Source organism: Callospermophilus lateralis, unplaced genomic scaffold (genome assembly GCF_048772815.1).
Source record: "Callospermophilus lateralis isolate mCalLat2 unplaced genomic scaffold, mCalLat2.hap1 Scaffold_1907, whole genome shotgun sequence".
NCBI lineage: Eukaryota > Metazoa > Chordata > Mammalia > Rodentia > Sciuridae > Callospermophilus > Callospermophilus lateralis.
In genome coordinates this window covers 282,816-308,405 of record NW_027512922.1, presented here as the reverse complement: position 1 = coordinate 308,405, position 25,590 = coordinate 282,816, and the positions used below count along the sequence as shown (strand labels likewise).

General features: G+C 42.5%; 1 protein-coding gene across 1 annotated transcript in view; it reads right to left on the bottom strand.

The window, feature by feature from the left end:
* Nucleotides 1-25,590, bottom strand: part of LOC143388389 (uncharacterized) — a gene marked incomplete at its 3' end in the record, with an annotated part of 63,972 nt that overhangs the window by 4,381 nt on the left and 34,001 nt on the right. The window contains exons 4-6 of the mRNA XM_077108197.1: nt 20,259-20,335; nt 18,783-18,872; nt 3,321-3,470 (exon numbers count right to left, since the gene is read on the bottom strand). Coding sequence (XP_076964312.1) covers nt 3,321-3,470; nt 18,783-18,872; nt 20,259-20,335 — 317 coding nt within the window. The remainder of the gene's footprint in view (nt 1-3,320; nt 3,471-18,782; nt 18,873-20,258; nt 20,336-25,590) is intronic.

The following is a 25,590-nucleotide window of genomic DNA, read 5'->3' as shown; positions in this document are numbered from 1 at the left end:
AGGATAGGATGAGGCAGCCCGTTTGCCAAATCTGTCCAGGCCTCTATGTGAGCTGGCATGGTGGGGAACACAGGATCACCATGGTTTACCAAGGCTTGGAGGGGAAAAGAAATAAAGTCTGGGTAGAGAAGGGTACAGGTATAGCATGAGCACTAGTAGCAGCTTCACCTGGCAGGCCACAGTCAGAGATGTTCTGACTGCAGAAAGGAAGGTATCTTGTCTGGCTCCTACGTCAGAACTGCAGACACCCTTGCATCCCAGTGTTAAATGTGAATACCCTATTTAATATCACAAATGTAATAGGAAGCTTCCTGAAGCAAGAAGAGGAAGGTGGACATGAAGAGGTTACGATTAGGAAGGTGAAGAAAGAAAATATATTACAAGAGATGGAGATTTACATCAAAATTAAAAACATGCTACTCTAGCGAATCCTGATTTGCTGACCTCAACTGATCTCTTGGAGTTTGCTGGACTGAATGACTTGTCTGTGGTCCTTTGATAAATAATTCATTCATCCAAATTTTTATCATTTTCTCTAGATTCTCATCTCTTTCAGTGTTTCATTAATTCCTCCTGTCTTTCCAGATTCCCTGAAGCAAGAGTCTGCTGGAGATGCCTGGGCCCCTAATGGCATGCCAGGACAAATTCTGCTGAGCAGAGGGTTTCCTGGGCTTGGTGCAGAGATTCAAAGAGGGCTCATAAAGAAAAATAATGAGTCTAGAGCTGATTAAACATCAATCATTCCTTCAAACCTCTCGAGGAGCTCAGGCTTGTTCCCTCTCCAGTATTGAGGCTGAAGACCTTGTGAATCTACTTTATTCCACAGTCCTCAGCAGCTCTATGTCTCCACTTCCAAGGTGGATTGGAATAAGTTGCTTTTAAATTGCTCAGAGACACAGAGGAAGGAGTTGGAAGCAGAAAGGGTTATAAATGCAAAGGCTGACCGGCCTTCCATGTCACTACTGCAGAGGCCAAGATCCATTCATTTTAGTGCATGAGGGTGTGTTCTGGGTGTGAGGAGAATCTCAGTGATACACTGCCTTAGCCTCATCCTATTTGCTAACTGTTTGAGCCATAGTTCCACTTGGAGTATTTTAATATATTCTTTTCAGATAAGCAGGCACTATGTAATGGGCTCAGGGACATGCTCAGAAGTTACCCTTTTTTCAAGGATGAATACATGTCCCTCATGCTAAAATTCAAGCTGTCCTCCTTGGCTGTTGGCCACTCTGACATCGTGGCTGGGGTTTTATGGGCCTTTTCTTGTTCTCTCCTGGACATCAGGGACCTCAGTTTTGGCCTATTTCCTATTCTATGACAGGGTAAGTGGATGGTAAGTAAGTAAGGGTTCTTTTAAAATTTGCAAGGCTGAGCAAGACATTCATGAGGCTGGGTTAATAGAAGTGTGTGAGACAGTAAAGACATGCTCCTGAAAACCAGCTCTGCCAAATGTTATTTTAAAGGACCTTGAACTTTTTCCACAACCTGATGTGGAGAAAAGTAAAATGAGGCAAATAGCAAAAAATAGCACTGCTGTTAAAGGGCCCGGACATCCTGATGATTCTAAAATATCAACGTAAGACAGGAGGTGATGGGAAGCAAATGGTAAAATGGGACACACGTCATTCCTGGAGGGCTTCAAATAATCATCTGATTACAGGTGACCTTACAAGGAAAAAATATCTTCATTAAAACAAGGACTTAAAGAACTGACAGAATATTTTGTTCATGCTATTGCACAAATACCTTGAAGGTTGAAAGGATAAAATATATTTACAAATGGAGAAACTGAAGCAGAGGAGATAGATACTCTTTGATAGGTTGGTTTCCATTGAGTTTGGGTGTTTATGAGGCTGGTTCATCAACAGCCTAGCAGAGATTTCATTTGCAATTAAAACAATCACGAGTTAGAGTAACCTCCTCAACTTGACCTCAATTTACCATAGGCATGTCCAGCTCTCCAGAGTTAACAACCCTACTAGCACTGTCTACCTCTTAAAGCTGTTGTGAGATTCCAAGAGGATAGCACATATGAATGTACCTTCTAAATAAGATCAGCGATGGCTAACATGCTACAAAAGTTTATTTGTTCAACCTCTCTGCCCTATCTTGAATATAAAAGCAAAGTGAGCCAAGGACCAGAGTTAAGAAATCCACCCGTGATAATAAACTTCTCTATGCTTTAGGAAACACTAGTGGAGGGATCTGCTTGTTTTGTTCACTGTTGCATTCCTTGCACAATGCCTGGTATATACTAGTTGTTCAATAAGTATATGCAAAATTCATAAAAAAAACTTATTAGTAAATATAAGAAAGCATATTAAATAAATTAAAGGGCTTTCACTGCCAACTCTGTTATTCACAAACTACCTAACTTCATGTGATACTTTAATGCAGGAATATAGAAAGGGCATAGCCCACAAAGCCCCAGACCATTATGCTCTAGTGTAGTACAATAACACTCAGTGGCTCCCCAACTATCTATGTGCAGTGTCTGCATGCCTCTTTCTGTGACCATTGACCCTTATTTCCTATTGTATTTAATCATCCACTATTTTCCAATACTTTCTAGATAGGTTGCTTTCTAGTTTTCTCCTGAATATGCCATTGGCACCTTGGCTACCTGATTCTGTCTCTTTATATGGTTCAATAGTAGGTGTATCCATACCCCAGCAATCTCTTATATCTGTGATGATGATTTCTCTGCTCCCTGAGGCAGCAGGGATTTTTCTTCCATATGAACCTCTTCTTTTTTTTTTTCTGGTGTCCAGGACATACTTGCTAAATGAGGAGGTATGAGGAAAAGCTGGTTAGAGACCCAATTTGATTCCTTGAACACAGATAACAGAGTGAAGAGTTCATTAACCCTGGCTTACTGTGAAGAGGCTCCTATTCTAGCAGAAGGACTGTCCTTTAAGATAGAGCCTTACCTTTCCCATGTTTGGCCCTACTCCCAGCCCCTGGCTTATTGCCTAGCACAGAGAAGATCCTCTGTAAATTTTTTTTATTATAAAGTTTCCTGACTTCCCCACTTATTTTTAGTTAGTTCAGGAATTGTGCAAATAACAATTTTTGAAAAAAAAATTAATTGCATTATTTTTTTGCCAAAATCAATTAACAAACAGTAGCAACCTCCTTTCCCTATTCACTAATTTTTTTAGTGACAGCTGCTAGGAAACTACTGCCCAATCAAGGCCTAAAGAGCTATTGCATTGTTAGAAAGAAAACAAGAAAGAATCTGATCGCATTTTTAATGCCAAGGGAAACAAACCTGTAAAGAGCAACTCTGGTCAATGTTTACAAATCTACTGAAAACTCACCTTGGTTTCTCGGAGAAGAAATTGCAGGTCTCGTCCACTGAGTATGCCATGGTTTTTCACGTAACTGGAAATATTCTTTGTGCTGGAGCCATAAACTGTTGCATGCACTTCCATATATGTGTGGATGATGTCCAAATAGATCTTTCTATTCTAAAACGAGGGCACAAGCAGAAAGCATTTCTTGTTTTATTTGCTTAACAACCTGTCTGGAAGGATGGAGCTTCTAAGAGCTAGAGGCCTCAGGGGTGGGCATTCTTATCGTGGAAATGGCAGTAGTTTGGCAATCCAAATTCTGGACTTTCTTTTTTAAGGTTAAAAATAGTCATATTGCTACTGTATAACTATGCAAGAAATACACTATATTACAACACATTACTGAGTACCAATGACAACTCATTGCCACTCTTTGGAAGTATCGTCCTCACTTTGTAAATTACCAGGGATCCTCAAGTTGCTTTTGGCTCATCCTCTTTATGGGGGAGAGAGTTTGGAGATGGAAGACCCAGAGAAGGCAGAAGATTGGACTGGAATGTTTATCCGGAGATGCTAAGCTGTCCCCAAGGAATACAAACATCCCCAGCTCTTGCCAATATTTCTAGTGATGATTAACTCATGTTGTTGGAACTGGATCCCACTTAATTCTCGTCATGGGGAGAGAAGAGTTTCCCACAATATGTATCGATTGACTCAGTAGCTGGAGAGAGAAGAATATCCAGGTAGGCAAAAGTAAAAAAAGGGATAAGTGGAAACTCTGGTAAGACCAGAAACATTCAAGAGTAGTTTTACTTTTTATTCTAGAAGCAAAACCAAGCCCCCCTTTTTTTTGTATTTGTAGGAACTGGATTTGAAGCATATTTTCTGAATCAAAACCACCTATAAAGTGGAAACCAGATCACTTTTTCTTCCTCTTCGTGTTTCTGTGTGACTAAGTTGTGCAAGCTGGATTTTGTACAGCTTGGTTGTTTGGTGTTTTATTTATTTATTTGAAAGCTGAAAAATTCAAGTTCTGTAATGTTTTCCAGTTGTATGAAGGTGGGACAAGGCTTTCCCATTCTAAGCCTGTTTCAGACACTTGAGGCAAATCTATTAATAGAAAGTTCTGTGACTCAAACCCATAAGGGACACAGGGTGTGACAACAGTAGCCATGGAGCACAGGGAAGAGGAGGCAGGCTCTGAATGCAGCCAGTCACAATTTGCCCTCTGCCACTCACTGCCCTCGTGACTATAACACAGGACTCTCAGTCTAGGGGAAAACTTTCAAATCATATATCAGAAATATTCATGAAGGATACAATAGCAAGTCCACATTCTCCATTTTACAGATCAGGATGACTTGGCATCAAGCAAGCTACTCCCTGAAGACTAACATATAAATAACATGAACGCTTGAGCTGCAAGTTTAATTCCAGGTGAAGTTTGGTGAGGCTGCTGGGCATAGTGATGAGGAACCATTTATAAATCACAGCTTCCCACTTGGGAGTTTGAGCCATGCTTAGGGCCATCTACCTGGGAAAGGTTAATTGGAGGGGCTCTGGGATATGGTTCTTATGGTAGACATGTTTGGTAACTCTTGCCTCACACAACCTCTTCTCAGGGACCCTGCCTCCTCCCCTGCTAATGGAACTGGGGGACCCAGGGATGGTGTGGTAGGCTGAAGCAGATGAAGAAAGTCAGAATCCTGACTCAGAGGGATTCCTGACAGATGGTGATAGACATTATAGCAAAAAGGTCATTCAGTGTTGGAATCTGTGAGGTCATAGACCAGGGAACAGGCCCCGAGGAAGCCAGAGGCCAATTGTGGTGTGGGAAAAGAATCAAGTAAGTACTAAAGGGAAGGAGGGGGTAGGCACGGGCAGATGGTAATGAGAGGGATTGCACTGAGACATCCCAGTGAGAGAAAGGAGGAAAAGGAGGGAGAGAGGGGAATAGAGAGGAAGAAGGGGCAAAGGGGAAGGGGGAGATGAAGGAGGAGGAGGAGGAGGAGAAGATAAAAGCAAGAGATGGAGAGAAAACTAGGGCCCACCCACGAGCAGCCATTCCCTATTCTAAGTGTGCCAGGTCTTTCTGGACCCTTTCAACAGCAGCAGCTACCCAAACTCTTCCTGGACCCCACCCTACATTTTTAGCTACTGAGGGCTGATTCCAATCACACAAAAGGAGGCCTCTCAGGACATCCTGCTGGCCTTGAGGCAGAGATTGGGGGTGGGGACAGGCATCTGTCCCTTATAAAAAGGAGACACCGCCCCATGAAAAGTCAGCTGCTAAATAGTGAGGGTGGACCACAGGCCCCAGGTAAGATCTGCAGCAAGCTACAGGCAGAATAGGGAATGGTCCATCTGCTTCCCACCCTGCAGAAAACCATTCATGGCAGACTTAAGAGTAGAGTTCCCAGAGTAAATGTCTGTGAAAGAAATGATACACTAGGTTACATATGTACTGTCAGCAAATCCCAGGAAAGGTTGGGGCACCTTGAAGCATAACAAGGTGGCAAGTTTGGGCAAATAGAAAGAAGTCTACATAAAGGCTAATAAAGTCTTTGAACTCTTTAACACTAAGGCATGGTGCAGTCAGAAAGCAGGAATTATATTCAGAGAGGATTTATAGAATCTCACAAATGAGAAAATCCCCATGGATGATTGGAGGGAAAACTGTCTCAAGTATAACTCTAACCTTTGAAGCTGACATGGTAATTAGTTAACTCAGCCTTGGTTCTCTTGCTGACACTTGTCAGAGTTTGGTAGAAATCTCGTGAGTCTGAACCACACTATTTATTCCAGGTAAAGGTGCCACTGAAGTTTCTTAAACCAAACTATTATAATGCCTGAAGTGAACGCTCATGAGATGCTCAAGGAACCCAACAAGGCATTTCCAGCTCAGGTCTCTTTCCTGAATTTCAAGTCCAAATATCTCATGGCATTCTGAAATTTTCCATCTGTTATGCTGTAGTTGCTTCCAACTTAACAGGTCTAAAAGAGGACCCATCACCTAACCTGAGCAGTATCCTTGTATCTGCCCCTGAGTTCAGTGACCAGCATTAATCTCCCTACCAATACCTGGACCATAATCATTATTCCTCACTCCAATTCCTGCCAATATGTGCATCAAATCAATCACAAAGTTCTGCTGATGCTGCCTGTAGAATGTCAAGTTGGTCTCTTTCCAGGCCCTGATTGTTCATCTGGATTGTGCCACAATTAATATAAGCAGCACCTTACCACATACTTCCCTGTAGCTCAAAAGGGGATGTAACTTGTCTGTGGTTTCTGCAAGAGAGCAACAGTATGGGGACCCATTGTGAAACAATCTATATGGCTGGATGCAACTTTTGTATATTCTTAACCCTACAAAGCAATATTATGCATGTGGGTAATGTTCACACTTATGGACATTTGTAGCTGAAGTACAAAAACATGTAGGAGGATGATTGGAACTAAATTCCAGATACTGATTACAGAGGAGAGATGATCTACAGAAGCAGATGGAGCTTCAGTGTTATTTGTAATATATCATTTCCATGTTTAAAAATACTGTAAGTACTAACATCAACAAATCTGGGTGGTACTTGGATGTCTGCTATGATTCAGATGTGTTTCCCCAAGGTGATGTGTTAGAAATTCATATATTAATGGTATTTGGAGGTGGGCCTTTGGGAGGTAATTAGGATTAGATGAGGTCATGACGGTGAAGCCCCCAGATGACATTAGTGGTCTTATGAGAAGAAGCGAGGCCTGAGCTGGCACACTTGCTCTGTCTCCCCAGGGGATGTCCTCCTCTATATTATGATGAAGCATGAGGCCCTCACCAAGCCCCCAGAAGATGCCAGCATCGCGCTCTTGGACTTCTCAGCCTCCAGAATCATGAGCCAAAAAAAGTCTGTTCTTTATAAATTATCCAAACTAAAATATTTTATTATGCTAAGAGAAAATGGACTAAGACAATGCCTTGGTTTTTAAAGACTTCTGTATATTTCACAATGGAATTTTATTCAGCCATAAAGAAAAAAGAAATCATGGCATTTGCAGGAAAATGGATGGAACAAGTGGCCATCATGTTAAGTAAAATAAGTCAAACTCAGAAGGTCAAGGGTCATATGTTTTCTCTCAAATGTGAAAGCTGGACAGGAAAAGAAAAAGAAAGGTGGGGGTGGATCTCAGGGAATGAAAATCAAAGGGAGATCAGTAAAGGAAAGGAACCAGGGAGTGGAAGGGAGAGAGGGAGTCAGGGGGAGGGGAGAAGTGCTGGGGCGTGATACTGGCCAAATTATATTGTTACCTTGTGTGCATGTACAAATACACAACAACAAATTCCATCAATATGTACAATTATAGTACACCAGTAAAAAAATGTGGAAAAGACATTTGTATATTTGATATAGTTCACATGTAAAATGTAAAAATTTAAAACAGATGTGATCATGAATAAACCAAACACAGTATGTCCAAGACTCTAAGGCCTCACCACTGTCACCACACTGTAAGGCTTAGTTCCTGGCATCAAGGGGTTCAAGGGATCCCCTTTTATCTTCAGTGTGTGATGTGTACTCTACCCTTTGTGTTTAAGGGCTGAGGTTTCTTAAATTAAGTGTGTCCCTGCTTGCCTTTCCTCAACTCATGGGAAGGCCCAAAGAGGCGGGTGATATACAGGGATGGGGGCATCTTCTAGCATATACCCCCTTCCTTTCCCTTGTTTTGGTCATCCAGGCTTAGATGGAAAATCCAAGTCCCATTGATCAAAGAAGTGGGTTGAAATCACTCTAGGAAGCTTTCCTTCTCTGACTTAAGGGGCCAAAGTTAAAAAAAAAAAAAAAAAAAGCTTAGTCCCAATGCTCTGCCACCTACTAATTCCTGAGATCTAGTCAGAAAGGGCTTGCACTGAGGATCACACTACAGCAAGCCACCACCCATCTTAGAGCCAGGGGAAATGCTGCTACCACGTTCCAGCTGAGTGACTTGCAGCCCCCTAATATTTTCAGTCCCTAGTTCAATTTAAATTCCCATTAAAAACAACGGATCTAACTGATTAAAATTTAAATCTACCTAACCTCATCTGGGGGCAGGAGATGCAAAGGGAAAAGAGAGCCCTGATGGAGTCAACGAGCACCGCAGTCGCGTGTCTTTGGCTGTTTATGGCTATAGCTGGGGGCAGGCACATTTGCAGAACTTGTAGGAAGATATTTAGAGCCAGGATGGAGAGATTTAGGAAAACAATTCAATCTAAGCAACACTGGTAAGCGCTGCAGCAGGGGAGGCAGGATGCAGAACTTGAGAGGCAGAAGCTCTGTGTCTAACTTCTCTTTTATCTGGGAGTATAGACTTGACCTCTGGAAATGGCAGTATTTTGAGCTTTAGATTGGAGTACGGATGGCATGTATTTTTCCTCAGTAATACCCCTGTTCCCCACTGCAAACACACATAGCCTCTTCTACTTCATTTCTACACATCCATGTAGCACCTGGTGACCTGCCATTAACAACAACAACAACAAAAAAAGAATTTACAGCCCTGCCCCAAGTTTGTTTGTCTAGTGGAAAGTACCTGGTAAGTCTGAGCCAGGGCAATTCTCCCTGGGACGTGCCAGGCAGTATGGAGAGTCAAGACCTCTCCAGGCAATAGAAATTGGACTGCAAAACTGGGCTATGGAGGCAAGGGCAGATCCTACCCTGCGGAGACCAGACTCAAAGAAAAATGAAGCCCTCACACATACAAGGCCAAGTGGGAGAGAGTTTGTGGCCCTGAAAGCCTTCTGGTCTGCAGAACCAGTTAATTCTGAGCCCTGCTGCATCCTTGCCCTCCATCAGGGTTCCAAGAGTCAGCACATCCTGGCTATGGTCCAGGGCAGGGAAGTTGGGCTGCCATTTCCAGCACAAAGAATCTGAGAAGGACACTTGTGATCAGGAGCTTCCTGGAGTTTCAATCACTTTTAAAGTAGTAGCTTCCACCTCCTTCCCCACAAATTAAGAAACTGGTCTATTACATGGTTTTACAACTATAGATGCTCCTTGACTTACAATGGGGCTACGTCCTGGTAAGCGCAGCTTAAGAAATGATATGGTAAATCACAAGTGTATTTAATACTCCAATGAACCAAGTCGAACTGTAAGTTGGGGCCATGTGTGTACAATAATGCATCACGTTTTCCTTAAGAAACAAGGCCGTAGAATAAGCACATCTAGACTGAAAATAGACATACAAGTCCTTTACTAGTGCTGCGATATTCCTTCTTAAAAGATTATGTGTGGACTTGTCCACTGTACTGAGTGGCCATCTTGTGCATCTTCTGCTGCTCCCGGTCTCCTCCTTTCACTCTGCACCTGTCCCATCCTGTTGTCACTTCTGTAAGCTAAGTTCCATTGTGCATGATGACACACATACATTATGAGCCTTCCCTGATTTCCCCAGCTGCCTGCTCTTTCTCTTTCTCTTTCTCAGTCAGTGCTCACATCAGCCAGGCTAGGAAGAAGCCACAAGGTGGAATGGTGGGACATGGGGGTTTAGTTTACTGTGAGGTAAACCAAGGCCAATGGCACATTGGGCAGAGCAGGGCAAATAAGCCCACTTCTTTTATGTCACCTAGACGATGCTAAGGCAGAGATCTTTATAAACCTAAAGGAGTCCAGTATCCACTGTGCCCCCATGTCTGTATGGCTCTTGGTAAAACAGAGGAACAGCGTGGTTACACTCACCATCACATCTTCTCACACTTTTCCTTTGCCACAGTAAAATATGGTAGTCTCTCTTTATCTATGAGGGATAGTTCCAAGAACCCCAGTGGATGCCTGAAGCTGCAGATAGAAAGGGAACCTACATATACTGTGTTCTTTCCTATATATAGGAACTTATGATCAATTTTAATTAATAAGTTAGGCACAATGAGAGACAATAGCTTACAATAAAAGAAAATAATGATAATAACATATGGTCATAAAAGTCATCCAACACTTAGAAACTGGTTGTTTCTGGAATTTTCCACTTACTATTTTAAGGACACAGTGTAACACAGTTAAATGAATTTATGGACAGCAATCCTAGAGAGGAGGGGCTACTGTGTGTGAGTCTGCCTCAAGCCCTACTTCCTAGAAGGTAAGATACTATTTCCAAACTCTAGCTCCTTCAATCCACCTTCTAGTTTCTCAAATGAAAATTTTGCTCTCCTATAGAAATGGTTCTAAAGGTCCCTCCGGTCATTTGGATAAAAGACTCCTTTCTGAACTCTATACACAAGTCCCCTCACAATCTGGGCTTCTTTCCTGAAAGCTCTCCAACTTTTCCTTCTATGGTTTATTTCTTCTCTATTTCCTTCTATGGTTTATTTCCTTCTGGTCATTCCCAGCCTCTCTTGCACCTGGTACCATTGTCTTTGCCTGCAATGCCCCTCCTTCCTCTTTATTTTTCTCCTGGATAGACTTCTTCATCCTCATCCTTGACAAGTCTGATTTCCTGGATTCACCCAAGTGAATTTCACTGCTACCAGCTCTGTATCTTCAAGATCTTCTTGCTTGATCTCTGGGCAACACAGTCCCTGGAGGTTCCCACCCAGGTGGAACTGTGGACTTCTAAAGAGCAGGACACGAACTCAGCAGAGACCTGATACTGAGCAAGCACTCATACATGATGATTAAGAAGGATAGAGGATGCCCAGACCACAAAGCATTTATGGATTTATAGAAAAGATAGTCTTAGGTAAGGCCTAGTTCCTGATACACACTAAGGATCTGTTCAACTTCCCAGGTGGAGGTCAGGAGCCATGTCCTTCCACTTAGATAAGGAGTTCAAGTTCAGGACCATCTAGACTTATTTTTAATAAAAAATAAAAGGAGAATTATGAACCTTAGAAGGTACACTGTACAATTGATTCACCTTCCTTTTAACATAGCTACTAAGAATAAGGTTCTCTCAAATGCAAATCAAAACTACTCTGAGATATCATCTTCCTTTTGTCAGAATGGCAGCTATTATGAAGACAAACAACAATAAGTGTTGGTGAGGATGTGGGGAGAAAAGGTACACGCATACGTTGCTGACGGGACTGCAAATTGGTGTAGCCAATATGGAAAGCAGGATGGAGATTCCTTGAAAAACTGGGAATGAAACCACCATTTAACCCAGCTATCCCTCTCCTCAAACTACACCCAACGGACTTAAAAACAGCATACTATAGAAAAATAGCCACATCAATGTTTATAGCACACAATTCACAATAGCTAAACAGTAGAACAAACCTAGATGCCCTTCAATAGATAAATGGGTAAAGAAAATGTGGCATATATACACAATGGAACATTACTCAGCAATAAAAGAGAATAAAATCATGGCATTTGCAGGTAAATGGATGGTATTGGAGAAGATAATGCTAAGTGAAGTTAGCCAATCCCCCCAAACCAAATGCCAAATGTTTTCTCTGATATAAGGAGGCTGATTCATAGTGAGATAGGGAGAGGAAGCATGGGAGGAATAGACAAACACTAGATAGGGCAGAGGAGTGGGAGGGGAAGGGAGAGAACATGGAGTTAGGAATGATGGTGGAATGAGATGGATATCATTATACAAAGTACATGTATGGAGACACGAATTAATGTGAATATACTTTATATACAACCAGAGATATGAAAAAATGTGCTGTATATGTATAATAAGAATTATAATACATTGTGCTGTCATATATAAAAAATCAATAAAAAACAAAAACAAAAGATAAAGGAAAATGATCCACAAAAAAAAGAATAAGGTTTTCTCTCATAGGAATTTTGAGGTAAAAAGAAAGAAGAGAGGTGCAAAGGGAGACAAAAGGAGACAACCTCATCTGCCTGCTCCTGAAGGCTAAAATTCAACAAGGATGAAAAAGTGTTTTATTCCAAGATTAGAGGTAAGCTCTAAAATGAAAATCTCTGTGAATTTCAGCACTGAAGAAGAAATAATTTACATTGCAGAATAATTTAAAGTCTGTGCAGTTCTTGGCTCATTTATCTCATGTAACCCCCTGAGAGAAAGTTGTGTATGTATGGGGGAGGGGGAGCAGTCCTTGCTGTATCTCATTCAAGTCTTGAGGGTTCCAGAAAATCTTCAGAAGCCAAGGATCTCAAAGGCTACCCCACCTGCCCTCCTCCTCCCCACATTCTTTCTTTAGGCAAAGAAATGGTGCTCAGTTCTGACAGCAGGAGTAACAAGGGGAATTCTGCTCTTTTGCCACTGGCCTGGTCTGTGGTCTACCTGTGGGCAATAAAAAGAAAGAATTCTGCTGCTTATGATACACTTGTTGAGTGTTTCTAATCCCCAAATCTGAAATTTAAAAGGCTCAAAAAAAATCCAGATTTTGTAGCATTTCAAGTTTCAAATTTTCAGATTTAGGATGCTCAATCAGGAAAGCCTATGCAAATATTCCAAAATCCAAAACTCTCTGAAATTCTGGTCATAAGCATTTCAGATGCTAAATAGAGCCACATTTGAAACCCAGGCGATTTAAGTAAAAGGCTGAATGCAAAGTCAATTCCTATAAATTACATGCCTGAGTTTTCTTTGGGACCAAGGAGCAGCAAAGAGACATCTGAGCTATCTGTGACTTGGGTTTCCATTAACCATTGGAACTGATGAGTGGATTAAATGAGATTGGATATTTGAGGTGTCCGTCTTAGAGTGGGGGCTCAATGATGCTTCATTCTCTCTACCACCCAGAGACCCCCCAAAGCAAGGGCACCTCTTTCACCACAATGGTCCTGTCCATTCCAGGCAATAGTGCAGTGTCAGACATATAACAAGCAGTCACAGGGATACTATAAAGGGTCAGTCATTCTGATGGCTTCACTTCCTACATGATTAACCAAAAATGATCTGTAGATCACACATAATGAGGGCAAAAGTGAAGGTTTCTAAATCTGTAATTCAGTGGGATCTGGCCACTGAGACAACCCTAAGAAGAAGGAATGAAGGAAGGAAGAAAGAATGCCACTTATTAAGACAGGGCTGGGGCTGGGGCTGAGCAGTGGAGCGCTAGGCTAGCATGAGCATGGCCCTGGGTTCAATCCTCAGCACCATATAAAAATAAAGAAAATTAAGGTATTGTGTCCAGCTACAACTAAATTTTTTTTTTTAACACCGTTCTGCATCTGATGCTGCAATTCACCAGGTAACTAAAAAGATGAGGCATTTTACTTTATTTCCTTGTGAGATCTGTCAAACTTCTAATGTTGAAAATAGATAGAAAAAAGAATTGGCTCTTTCAATAGGATAACTAGAACAAAAGTCACTGGGGCATATGCTGATCAAGTTGAGAAGCCAAATAAGGATATCCCTCTAGGTTATCTTATCACCCGCTAGAGAAATCTGGCATATGATATGGGAAATTATCAATCTTCAGGGTTCAATGAAGTAAGAAAACAGGGAGAGAGGAGAGAGGGGAAGGGGAAATGGGGGAGAGACATAAAACGAAAAAATAAACCAAAACCAGACCAGCAAACCCCAACAATGACTGAGGTATTATCTAGGATTTAAAATACTAGATGGGAATTAATTGAAGGAATTAATTGGCTTTGGAAACCATCTCTGCCAATTTCACATTAACAATTATAGTGGGTATACTGACTCCATATACACCAGCTCCCAATTTATTTTTTTATTATTTTTTTAAAGAGAGAGTGAGAGATGGAGAGAGAGAGAGAGAGAGAGAGAGAGAGAGAGAGAGAGAGAGAGAGAGAGAATTTTTAATATTTACTTTTTAGTTTTCGGCGTACACAACATCTTTGTTTGTATGTGGTGTTAAGGATCGAACCTGGGACCCGGGCCGCACGCATGCCAGGCGAGCGTGCTACCACTTGAGCCACATCCCCAACCACCAGCTCACAATTTAAATGCAAACACAAGCATCATATCCAGAGATAAACAGGTAAGGGGAAATGTGCTTTCCATTTAAAAAAAAGTGAGGTAAAGGGCATGCTAATTAGCTTGATTTGGTCTTTTACAATATATGAGTGTATCAAAACATTGTGTTGCACAAACTTAGACAATTTCTATTTTTCAATTTAAAAAAAAAGCATCAAGGGAACAGTTGAATTTCTAAATTACCAGAAGTCAAAGGATCTAAAGTTAAATCAGATTTGGTGAGCAAGAACCATACATTGATTTTAATTCTAAAATGGAACCAAAAGCCCACTTATAACGTCCAAGGCTAAGTGACAGGCCACAACTTTCTTCAAATAATGATGACATTGAAAACCATAAATGTATCAGTTATGTTGATTGCCTGTCTTCCATTTCTAGGCTCTGCTCTAAGTACTTTCTCATAGAAACGAGAATCCTCACAATACACTCAAGGTAAGGTCTTTCAAAACCAAACAAAAATTAAAACTAATAGTTACTAAAGGAAGAACCCCAGGCATGAAGAAGTTGAGTCACTTTCCCAAAATCACAAAACATAGAAAACAGGAGAAATGGAAGCTGAAGTTCAGTTATGAGGCTCTAAGGCAGTAAGTAATCCTATTGAAGTGACCATCACAGTGAAACTTTTGAACTCTTATAAGGTAACTTGATGATGCTTTGATTAAAAAAAATTTTTTAAAGTCCTGGTTCAGGGTTATTTTTAGAATAAAACTTAAAAAAGAGGTTCCTAGCACTCTCCCAAGAGAAACCATCTCTATCCTTCCTGGATCATTCTTCCTCTCCCATCTGACTCTTAGGATGAGCACACAGCATGATGGAAAGAAAATGAGTTCTCAGTAGTTGACAATAGATGATTATGACAGATGTTCAAGAAGTGCTCACTTAGAATTTGCCTAAACAAAAGGGAAAACCTGATCATCTTCAGAAAAGAGTGATTGAGTAATGAATTCCCATTCCACACTTTGTGACTACAAGAATCATGTCCTGAAAGGAAACACTCTGTCTCCAAAGTAAGTACAGATGACCCATGCAGAGCCAAATCTGTCCAGCAGTCCTTTCAATTTTGCTTCAGAACCTTGCTTTTCTTTCCTTTCAGCTCCCCTGGGAACTGGGAGTGGGCAGTGGTCTCAAAGGAAGGAAACAGGTCATGAATAATTGCAGTCCCTTTCTAGCAGGTCCCCCCCACTTTCGTACTGTGGATTGAACCTAGGGACACTAAACCACTGAGCAACAACCCCAGACCTTTTATTTTTTATGAGACAGGGTCTCATAGGGCCTCCCTAAATTGTTGAAGCTGGCTTTGAACATATGATCTTCCTGCCTCAGCATCCTGAATTGCTGGGATTACAGGAATGTACCACTGCACCTGGCTTTTCAGTGGTCTTTATTGCACCCCGACAGCTTCCCAGCTCCTGCCTCAGAGATGGAGAGGAAGTTGAAGTGGGAATGTAAAATCCTCTATTCTGTCCTCAGTCCTCTCCTTCTTGGGAAGGTGTGAAATTGGCTCGGTTTGTCAATCATAGTGCACAGTTGGATTCTGGCTATATTCTATCACAGGGAAAGGGGAAGAAAACTTGAAAATTAAATTGAATGAGAAGCCTCTCCCTCGGGGCAGGAAAAGTACTTCTAATTGACTTCTCACTGGAGTGAAGGTTAATTTGTAGACCCAAGCCTTAACCCCCTACAGAAGGAAATGATAACTTAGGCCACAGGCCACCCAAGTCACAAATAAGAAACACACAGAGATAACCAGTAGTCAGACGGCCCCTGGCATATGCCTATAATCCCAGCAACTCAGGAGGCTGAGGCAGGAGATTGCAAGTTCCAGGCCAGCTTCAGCAATTTAGCAACACCCTGTCTCAACATTGAAAAAAAAGGGTAGATGTGGGCCTGGAGATGTAACTCAGTGGTAGAGGTTCAGTCTTCAGTAGAATAAAAACATAAAAATAAAAATGTATTTGCTAGCAGCCTGCTAATGAGGCAAAGCACAAGCCCAACTCTTGAACTTTTAATTTCCAAGAGGTTCTAAACTCATTTATTCTGGGGTTCTCATGATGGCCACAGAGTGGCCATTGAACAACTTGTCAAAAATTTTTTTTAAAAAGTCTGTGGGACTGGAAGTATAGCTCAGTGATAGAGCATATGAGAAGCCCTGGGTTCAATCCCCTGCACTATACAAAAAAAGTCTGATTTAAATGTACTAAAGAAAGAGGGAATGATCAAAAAAGAGAGGCAAACTCCATAGAATGCAGGGATACATGCTGGCACGCTGAATACCAATACTGACCTGACTTCTGTAATCAAAAGAGGTCTGCTCCTGTCACCTTATGAAGCAGAAAAGAAAGGCACCTGAATCCCACTAAGAGACCCAAGTGGTGGGAATATGAGGTTAAGGGATCATTCAATAAGCTGGTCCTACCAAGCTAACCTTCGTATGCAGGAGAAATGTGGATTCAAAATGCCCATAAGAACACAAGTTACTCTGAAGGGGGGACTTTTGTGACCCTTACACAGACCAGGTTTCAGAAGTCAGGGAGAGGCCTGGGGTTGTGGCTCAGAGGTAGAGCACTCACCTAGCACGAGTGAGGCCCTGGGTTCAACACTCAGCACCACATAGAAATAAATAAATAAAGATATTGTGTCCAACTACAACTAAAAAATAAATATTAAAAGAAAAGAAGTCAGGGAGATAAGGATAATTCACCCTAACCATAAAATCTATAACAAGAGGACCCAATTAGCACTGTGACAAGCATGGGCCAAAATGACCTAACATTGTCCTGGACCTTTACCATGCACAGTGAGGACTTAGAAGACTGATATCATTCTGTTGTCAGTCAAAAGTCAAGAGGTAGACATGGGTGGGACTCTCTGGAAACTCTCCTTGGACCCTCAATGAAACTTGAGGGAAGGAGGGGCATTTTGTTCGTCTCCTCTTTGAGAGGACTCACTCTCTCCTTGAGAGTGTCCCCTTTTCCTATCCCTTCAATGAAAGTATGCCTAGTACTCTTGAGAGACATGTCTGATGTGATTGAAAGAGCCAGCAAGAAAGGACCACTCTAGTGGCCTCAGCTCTACAATGGGAACTTGCCCTGTAACATCACAATGAAAACTATGGCAAACACATTTAATTTAGCTTCAAAACTGGAGTCATTTTCCATGGAGCACCGGGGAGCTATTAATGTTGGCTAAATGGCAATATCAACAGCACACAAAAATAGGATAGGATGAAAAAGAAATGGCAGCAGAAAGCCCACTGAGCTGCATTCTCTGAATCTGGTCTTCATCTGTTTCATCAGCCCTGAGGGCTGGCCTGGCCATCAGTGGGAGAAGGAGAAGTAGCAGGGTTTGGTCCCCTAGAGGTTCTTCCCCTTCAGCTGCTTCTGTATAGACCTTAACACCTCTCCACTCCTTGACTTTCCTAAAGGTGAAATGAAGATCACTGAAGCCTATAGCAAATCCAGTGTGGTCTGGAAAATGCTCTGCAATCCTTATTTAAAACAAACAAACAAACAAACAAAGCTTCTATTTAAATTCAAGGGTGCAATAACAGAAGTAAGAGAAGGCAAAAGTAACTAATTCAACCTTTAAGAAAATGGCTAACTCTGGCCACATGACAAGAAGCTCAGTATCACTAAAAAAGGAAATGCAAACCAAAACCACAATGAGTTTTATCACTCACTTCCATAGAGATGGCTACTATCGAAAACACAGAAGGTACCATGTATTGGTGAAGATGTGGAGAATCTGGAACCCTTGTTTTTGGTGGCAATGTAAAGGGTATGACTGTCATAGAAACAATACAGCAGGTCCTCAAGAAATGAAAAATAGAATTATTGAATCATCCTGTAATTCCATTTCTGGGTATATACTTTCCAAAGAACTAAAAACAAGGTATTCAAGAGAAAATTATACACCCAGGCTCAAAGCAGCATTATTCACAAAAGCCAAATGGAGAAGCAACCCAAGCATTCACAGATAGGTGGATAAATAAGCAAATGGTAGTATATAAACACAGTGGCATATGGTTCAGTCTTAAAATGGAAAGAAACTCTAACACATACTACAACTTGAAGATTAGTGAAGTGAGCCAGATGCAAATTATACGATTTTGTTTTTAGGGGGTAACTAGAATAGTCAAGTTCAAAGAGACAGAAAGTAGAATGATGACTGCTAGATGCTAGGGGACAGAGGTGTGGAATTAGTGCTAACTAGGTACAGAGTTTAAGTTGTGCAAGATGAAAATGATTCTGGAGATGGGTGGCGCTGATGTTTGCACAATACTGTGGAAGTACTCAATGCCACTGAATTGGTCTTAAACGTGGTTCAGAGGGTAGATCTCACATTACCTGTTTTTCACAATAGGAAAAATTGAAGGAAAAAGTGAACAGCTCACTCAAGCCTGTTTTTCTACTAATGAAAAAAAAATCTTTTGAGAGGTGGGGAGAATAATGACAAAAAGACCATAATTCCTCCATATAAAAACAACACTACACATTTTGAAACTTTTCAAATTCCAGGCTCAGCCACAAAACAGTTTAACCACACACATGCACCCCACCAGGAGCCACAGGAAGTGAGCTACTTACCTACCTCACTGAGGTAAATAAAAAATGAGCAGGTGGACCCATCCACTCCATAGTCTGCGTAGCAGCGATCCGAGCGCCACATATCTTTCATCCACTGAAATGACAAGCACACACATGAACACCTTTCAGCTCTCCATTCCCTGGGCTCCTACCCATCTGCTGAGAGAAGGAGGGGGTATAAAGGGTGATAGCAGGGTGAATGGTTCAAACCATAGCTTAACAACAGAGCAAGTGGTTGCTGAGCCACGATGACCAGATGTTCAACACCTGGAGCACCCACAGGAAGACACTGGCTTCAGCTAGGCCACAGCTGTAGAGTGAGGCCAGGAGAGGCCATGCCTAGCAGAGTTTTATCAAGGCCAAATGCACGTCTTCTGGAAACTAGGGTTTCACCAGTGCCTGAAACACAGAGTGTGGGCAGGTGGGCCTGAGTGCAATTTGAGCATCGGGGAGCACCTGCTCCAAAGGAGATCAGCAAGTGCTTGCCAGGTTGGTCTCACAGTCATAACTGCAGACCTAAACTGAAATTTCTCCCTGAAAGTTACTGGGCAGGCTATATAATTTTCTTTTTAACTATAGACTTTATGTTTTAGAGCAGTTTTAGGTTCACAGCAAAAGTGAGTGGACGGTACAGAGCTTCTATGCACCCTTCTCCACAACACAGCACTCCCATCAACATCCTGCATTAGAGTGTTACATTTGCTATAATCAGTGACCTACATGAACACATCAATATCAACTCAAGACCATCATCCACATTAGGCTTCACCTTTGGTGTTGTACATTCCATAGCTTTAGATAAATGTATTATAGCATGCATCCACCATGAAATTATCAATGGGATAGTTCATTGCCTAAATAATCCCTTCTGCTTTACCTCATGTCTCCCACCCCCCCAATCCCCTGGCAACCACTAATCTCTTTACTGTCGCTATGGATTTTTAAAAAAATGTAACATTGGGCTGGGGCTGCAGGTTGGTGTTAGAGAATGAGCGTAGCATACATGAGGCATGGGTTGGTCCCCAGCACCAAAAAATAAAAAATGATAACTCTGAAAGAGTGGCCCAGTATCGCTGGGTACTCACCACAAATGCAAATGTGGCACCAAAATTATAGCCTGGATTAAATGATCAGGAGCCTGGGACTAAGACGGCAGGGAGGTAGGGGTAGGGGGCAGGTGGACACTAAGAAACCCTCACAGGAAGCACCCACCCACTAGAGGCTGGAAAAGAAAGCAGCATTATGGCAGGCACCCAAAGCGGGCCAGGCTCTTCCAGTGTGACCATGGAGGGTAAATGTTGACTAACTCCATGGGGTTGGCATAAGCAAAGAAGGGTCATGATGGCCACAATGCAATACTGAAGGATGGAGGCACCCCTTAAATAACTCACTTCCAGGTCTCACTCACTCATTTGTATCTGGGGGGGTGGGGTGGAAGATTGAGGATGATGGAAATGAGCAGGTGATGCTTCAGCCTTACCTTGATCTTCCCCTCGTAGTGGGGGTAGCCATCCATAGGAGGCAATACACATTTTTCTCGAGCTCCATTAATGATATCTAAAAAAATGAAAAACAACAAAGGATACCATCAAGTCCATAAAATATACATGCCTAACATCCTTGTCAGCAGAGAGACAGGAAGAGAAACCAAAATAAGAGATGCCCATCATGGCAGCCAGGTTCTGACCCATAGAACCTCACCAGCTCCAAACATGTTTGATTGGTCTGTGGTGAGGACCTGACTCCAGGAGACCCCACCTACAAGATGATGACCTCTGACTGGTGTGCCTTGACTCAGAACGGTGAGTAGGCTGACCAGTGTGCTTGCTTAGAAATTTGCAAGTGAGAAACAGAGAACCAAATGAATGGGGAGCAGGAAATAAAGCCATGAGATTAGGAGTGCCTGCCAGGGCTGGGGGGTGGGGGGCATCGGAGGCCACATGGGCAAAGTGAGATCATGCAGAAACTTCATGCAGTCATGTGTATGAGCTCAAGAAACCAACAGGAGACAGAAGGGCAAATAGAACTTGGGTGCAGAGGAGCAGAGAGGCACAAAACACCTGCGCCATCTTGAGGAATTTCCACTGTGGTTCCAATAGGGACAGCTCCTTACAGATATTAGATTTCCACCAGGATTTCTTTATTGCTTTATATATTTTCTCACCACAAATCCCATTTATAGTAACTAGTACAAGTGGATTCCGCTTCCTGGTGACTATAGAATCAAAACTGAAAAAAGAGCAGCATTCTTACAAGAAGCTTATAATCTAAAGAGAAAGAGTGAACAAGAAACTGAACGGTATAGCTGACATGATTCAGGACTGGGCAAGGGAGGAGACCCAACTCAATCTCCAAAGCTCAGAGAAGGCCTCCCAGATCCAATACTAACTTAGCTGAGATGGGAGGACAATGTGGGAATGAGCCAGACAATTTAAAGATGTCTTTCAAAGTACTGAGGTGGGTCCAAATGTAGGAACCCACTTAGGCGGGAAGGAAAATATGTGAGATACTGAGAGGTGAGACAGATGAGACAGGCAGCGCCCACACAGGAAAGACCTCAAATGCCACGACAAGGACTTTGGTCTTTTCCTCAAAGAACAGCAGAGCAATAAATAGTGAAAGGTTTTAAGAAGTGAATAGTTATAAACCGATTTTTCTATAGCAATGATCATGCTGGTTGGAAATCTGGACGACTCTATCTGCTTCATTCTCATTTTGTATCTATATTTTCCAGGAAGGTTTGGAAAATGTCACCCTTATTTCCTACCAGTGGTTTTCTATATAAAGAACTAGTCAGAAATCAGATCCCAAATTGCAACATTATTTGATAAATAGTACCTTGGTGGTTATTGGGACTAAAAGAAGAAGTTAGCCCTACAGAGGATCTTAGCTGTACCTAATCCTCAAAAGCCACATCTTTCGAAAGTCTGCAACAGAAATTCATGACTTCTTGATCAGGCATTTCACTGGGACATCTCCACAGGAAGAAACACCCTCCTTATCAGGGATCAGAGGCAGCGTCTACTGGCAGTCAAAACGAAGTTACCTAGATTGTCGGGGCCTCTGTTTTGTTATCTATAAAATGGAAATGGCTGTTGCTCTATTTCTTCTAGCTCTTACTAGCCAAGAGTTCAGCCTGGCTCAGCCACTTTTAGAAATGCATTCTTTGTGTTTCTTCATGCTCTGCCTGCAGCTTCCCTCTCCCACTTGCTAGGGCACAGAAGTCACTAAAGCATGGGCTGCTGCATCAAAGAATACAGAGTACTTCCCAATGACTGTGACTCCCATCAGTGTTGCAAATCCTGGTTTTGCTGGGCAACACTTACCAAGCTGCTAAACAGTAGCAGAGGTCCTGAGAAATTAGGAGTCTCCAACAGTTGCAGGATGGGGTGATCAGATGTTTTTGAAGAGATATATAGAGTGAAATGCTCAGCCCCCTACCTCCACTACAGACACTATTCTACTTCCAGAGTGTTTAGAGACCAGAGGCTCCTGACTTGAGTGGCAGGTAGGGTGGGGTGAAGCAAATTCATTAGATGGTCCAGGAAGTAGATAGAGCCCTGGGGCTGGACTATGAGTACTCTTATTGAGAGTTTCAAAAATATGTGATGGCCAAGGTCACTAAACTTTTTCTAAAACACACCCAATATAGGCAGTGTGCCACACAGTCTCTCTCTGATGTAGTAGCCACACAAAAGAATGGGTGGGGCCACACTCTAATATAACTTTATTTACAGAATCAGATACAGACCCTTGGGTTTGCTCTGCTAGGAGACTCCCCAAATGAGATTCCTCCTTTCTGTGAACACCTGCTGAACTGATTCCTTCCCCAAGACTAAGGACAAAATATTCAGGGGAATTTTACTACTAAGCTTCAGTCCCAGCCCTTTCTATTTTGAGACAGGGTCTCCTTAAGTTTCTGAGGCTGGCCTCAAACTTGTGATCTTTCTGCCTCAGCCTCTCAGGACACTAGGATGACAGGTGTGCACCTTACTTGGCCTGAAGCCAGTCCTTCTAAGGAGCCCTGCAGGAATTCCTCTGCCTCTTCTGTTCTCCGCCCACCTTCCTTTATATAGAACTCAACCAGGGCTTGCCTCCCTGAAAACACAGTCCTCAACCTGACCCTCTTATGCCCGGTTGGGTTTAGTTGGATTTGGCCTTGCCCTCCTTTGGGCTTCCCTGGACTCCTGTGTACACCTCTCCACCACCATCTGCTATTCTCTTTATATCTGTCCATCTCCTGTCCCAGGTCATGAGGAACATGAGAAGCTAATATCTTTTTGCTGGGTCACCAGGCACTCAGTGAATGCTGTTTGAATGAACGCAGGCAGGTTCCCGTCTTTCCCTCGATCTGACTCCTAGTCTGGGGAGGAGACTCCAGCTAGGCCACAGTTTTTAATGTTCCTCTTGACAGTTTATCAACAAATCTAACAGGGTCTCCTCTGTGATTCTATTACCTAATAGATGAATTTCCTGTCCCTTATTTTGTGACACAGTGATGGTTCTGAATACACAATGGGTTTCCAAAGGCTCTAATGTGCTACAGGCTGTGGGGTGGGTGGAATCAGAGTGCAATAAACAGAAGTTCCAGCCTTCTACCACAGGGAAGAGCTGCTCCCTGAATCCGACCAAGGGCAGAACCTTCCATCACCACACAGCTCCTGAGGACTCTGGGCTTTTTCTCAGAGGACAGCTCCCCATTTTGTTTCCATCACAATGAAAAAAAACTCAGTAAATGTTTTCATTAGTTTGTACTCACGGAGAACTTTCCAACCTGTGGAAGAGTCTGTGATCTGAGTGTGGCTAAGAAACAAAATCTTAATCTAGTAAAGGTTAATGCTAATGCTTTTCAGGGGATGCTTGTAATTACTCTATACAAGGTCCCTTCAAAAGAGGGGGACAGACCCTGCTAAGATGTCACTAGAACGTTTTCCCTGCCATTCACCCAAGTTCTCTCTCCCTGCCATTTTTTTTTCCATATGATGAAAGGGCAAAGAAATACAAAGAGATGTTAATATAAGCAATGAGGCTCAGTTCTTAACTGTTGTTGAGGATTCAGTTTCACCTCTCACCTTCACGAAAGCCAAGCTACATCATTGTGGTTCACCTAAAACTTCACCTCTGTACTGATTCTACAGAACTGTCACCCAGCTGTCGACAGAACAGGCAGACTACGTTGGTGTGAAAATTCCTCTGTTTTATAATGGTACCCACACAGTGTAGAAAGTGCTTGGGAACTGGGTTTAATCTATGAGAACAAACACTTTCTGTCATGCTTAGACTTGGGAAGAACACACAATACAGAGGCAGCGGTAGCAAATGGAGGAGTCCACACACACAGATGGGTGCTCCCGTGAAGGGTAGGCAGCATCTCCTGACTGCCACACAGATGCAGCTACGCTGGGAGACATGTGCACAGGGCAAGAGCAGCATTAAACACACACTGACAGGAAACGATGACTGTGAACCAGATAGATTTTTTTTCACTCATGCTTTCCTTCCCATCTGAGGGCAGAAGGGAGGGAAGCAGGGAGTCAGGACACGAATAAGGAGTAAAGAGGTTTTGAAGGAATGGAGGAGATGGAAATACGGTGATATAAGGCAGGAAGCCAAGGTGGATGGAGGACACTAACAGGCTTATGCAGCACTTGTCTTTCTGGAGTGTTGTCGCACACAGGATCACATTTTAGACAAGGGAGATGGTGACCTCATCTTATAGATGGGAAAGGAGAATGTTTAAAATCCTCAGCACCAACCTCCAAACTCAGCCCAGTGGATGTGAACCTGCTGCCTGCTGTGTGCTGAAATGGGTCCTTCTGAGACATAGTCTGCACCTTCTAGAAGGTAACCACCACGTGTGTGGAGGAAGGGACCTTGTGTGGCATGTGGAAGGAGGGGTCTCATGGGGGGATATGGGAAGAGGGACCCCTGTGTGGGAGGTGGGGACCCATGTAACAGTAAAAGAGGTACCTGTCAGCCTCCTGTGGTGGGGGGGAGTGGACAGGATTTTTGTCCAGGGGTCCAAACTCCACAGGCTTTTTCAAACAACTGAATGAACAAATGCAAAAAGTCGTAAAGAGCCCAAGTTCCCATGAAGTGGAGAGGAACGTTTCACAGAGAAACAAGGGACCAGAAATCCTCTCTCCTAATCACTGACCCAGCAACTCTGAGTTGTGGACCACAGCCTAGGGAACCTGGGCTCAAAATGAGGCAAACAGCAGCAGGAGAAGACCCTTTTCTGCTGGGAGAGGAGATGTGGATTGCTGATATTTAAAGCTTCTTGGAATTTAAAAAGAGAGCTTGTGGTTTTTTGATATGATCTTAATGAATCATTTGTTAACTGTCCTGATGCTTTTACAAGGTTCATCAGGTACTATACAATTGATCTCTTAACTACCCCGTTTGACATACATGCATATATATATTTTTAAGACATCAACTCTTGACTATGCAGCATAGTTCAAACATCTACTGCACACTGAAGTTAATGATAACCAGTCCTCGCTGCCGAATCAAAGAGATCTGGAAATAAGGTCACAAAAAGAGTCTCCCAAACAAAAGAGACTGAAGTCAGATGTCAATCTCAATCCTGATTCAGACAGTGCTTATAGGTGGGATGATGCATAAGAAACTCAATCAGCTCTGGGTGATGATAAAGTGATGAAGGAATAGAGGAAAACCAGTGGTAGGGAGAGGGACAGGTATCTGAAAGTGAGCCTCACACAAAGACAGGTATTCAGAGTGAAATTTGCTCTACCATGAAGAGAGGTTGCTCTGCCAAGGCTCACTTTTCTGTACATCGATAACAGTAA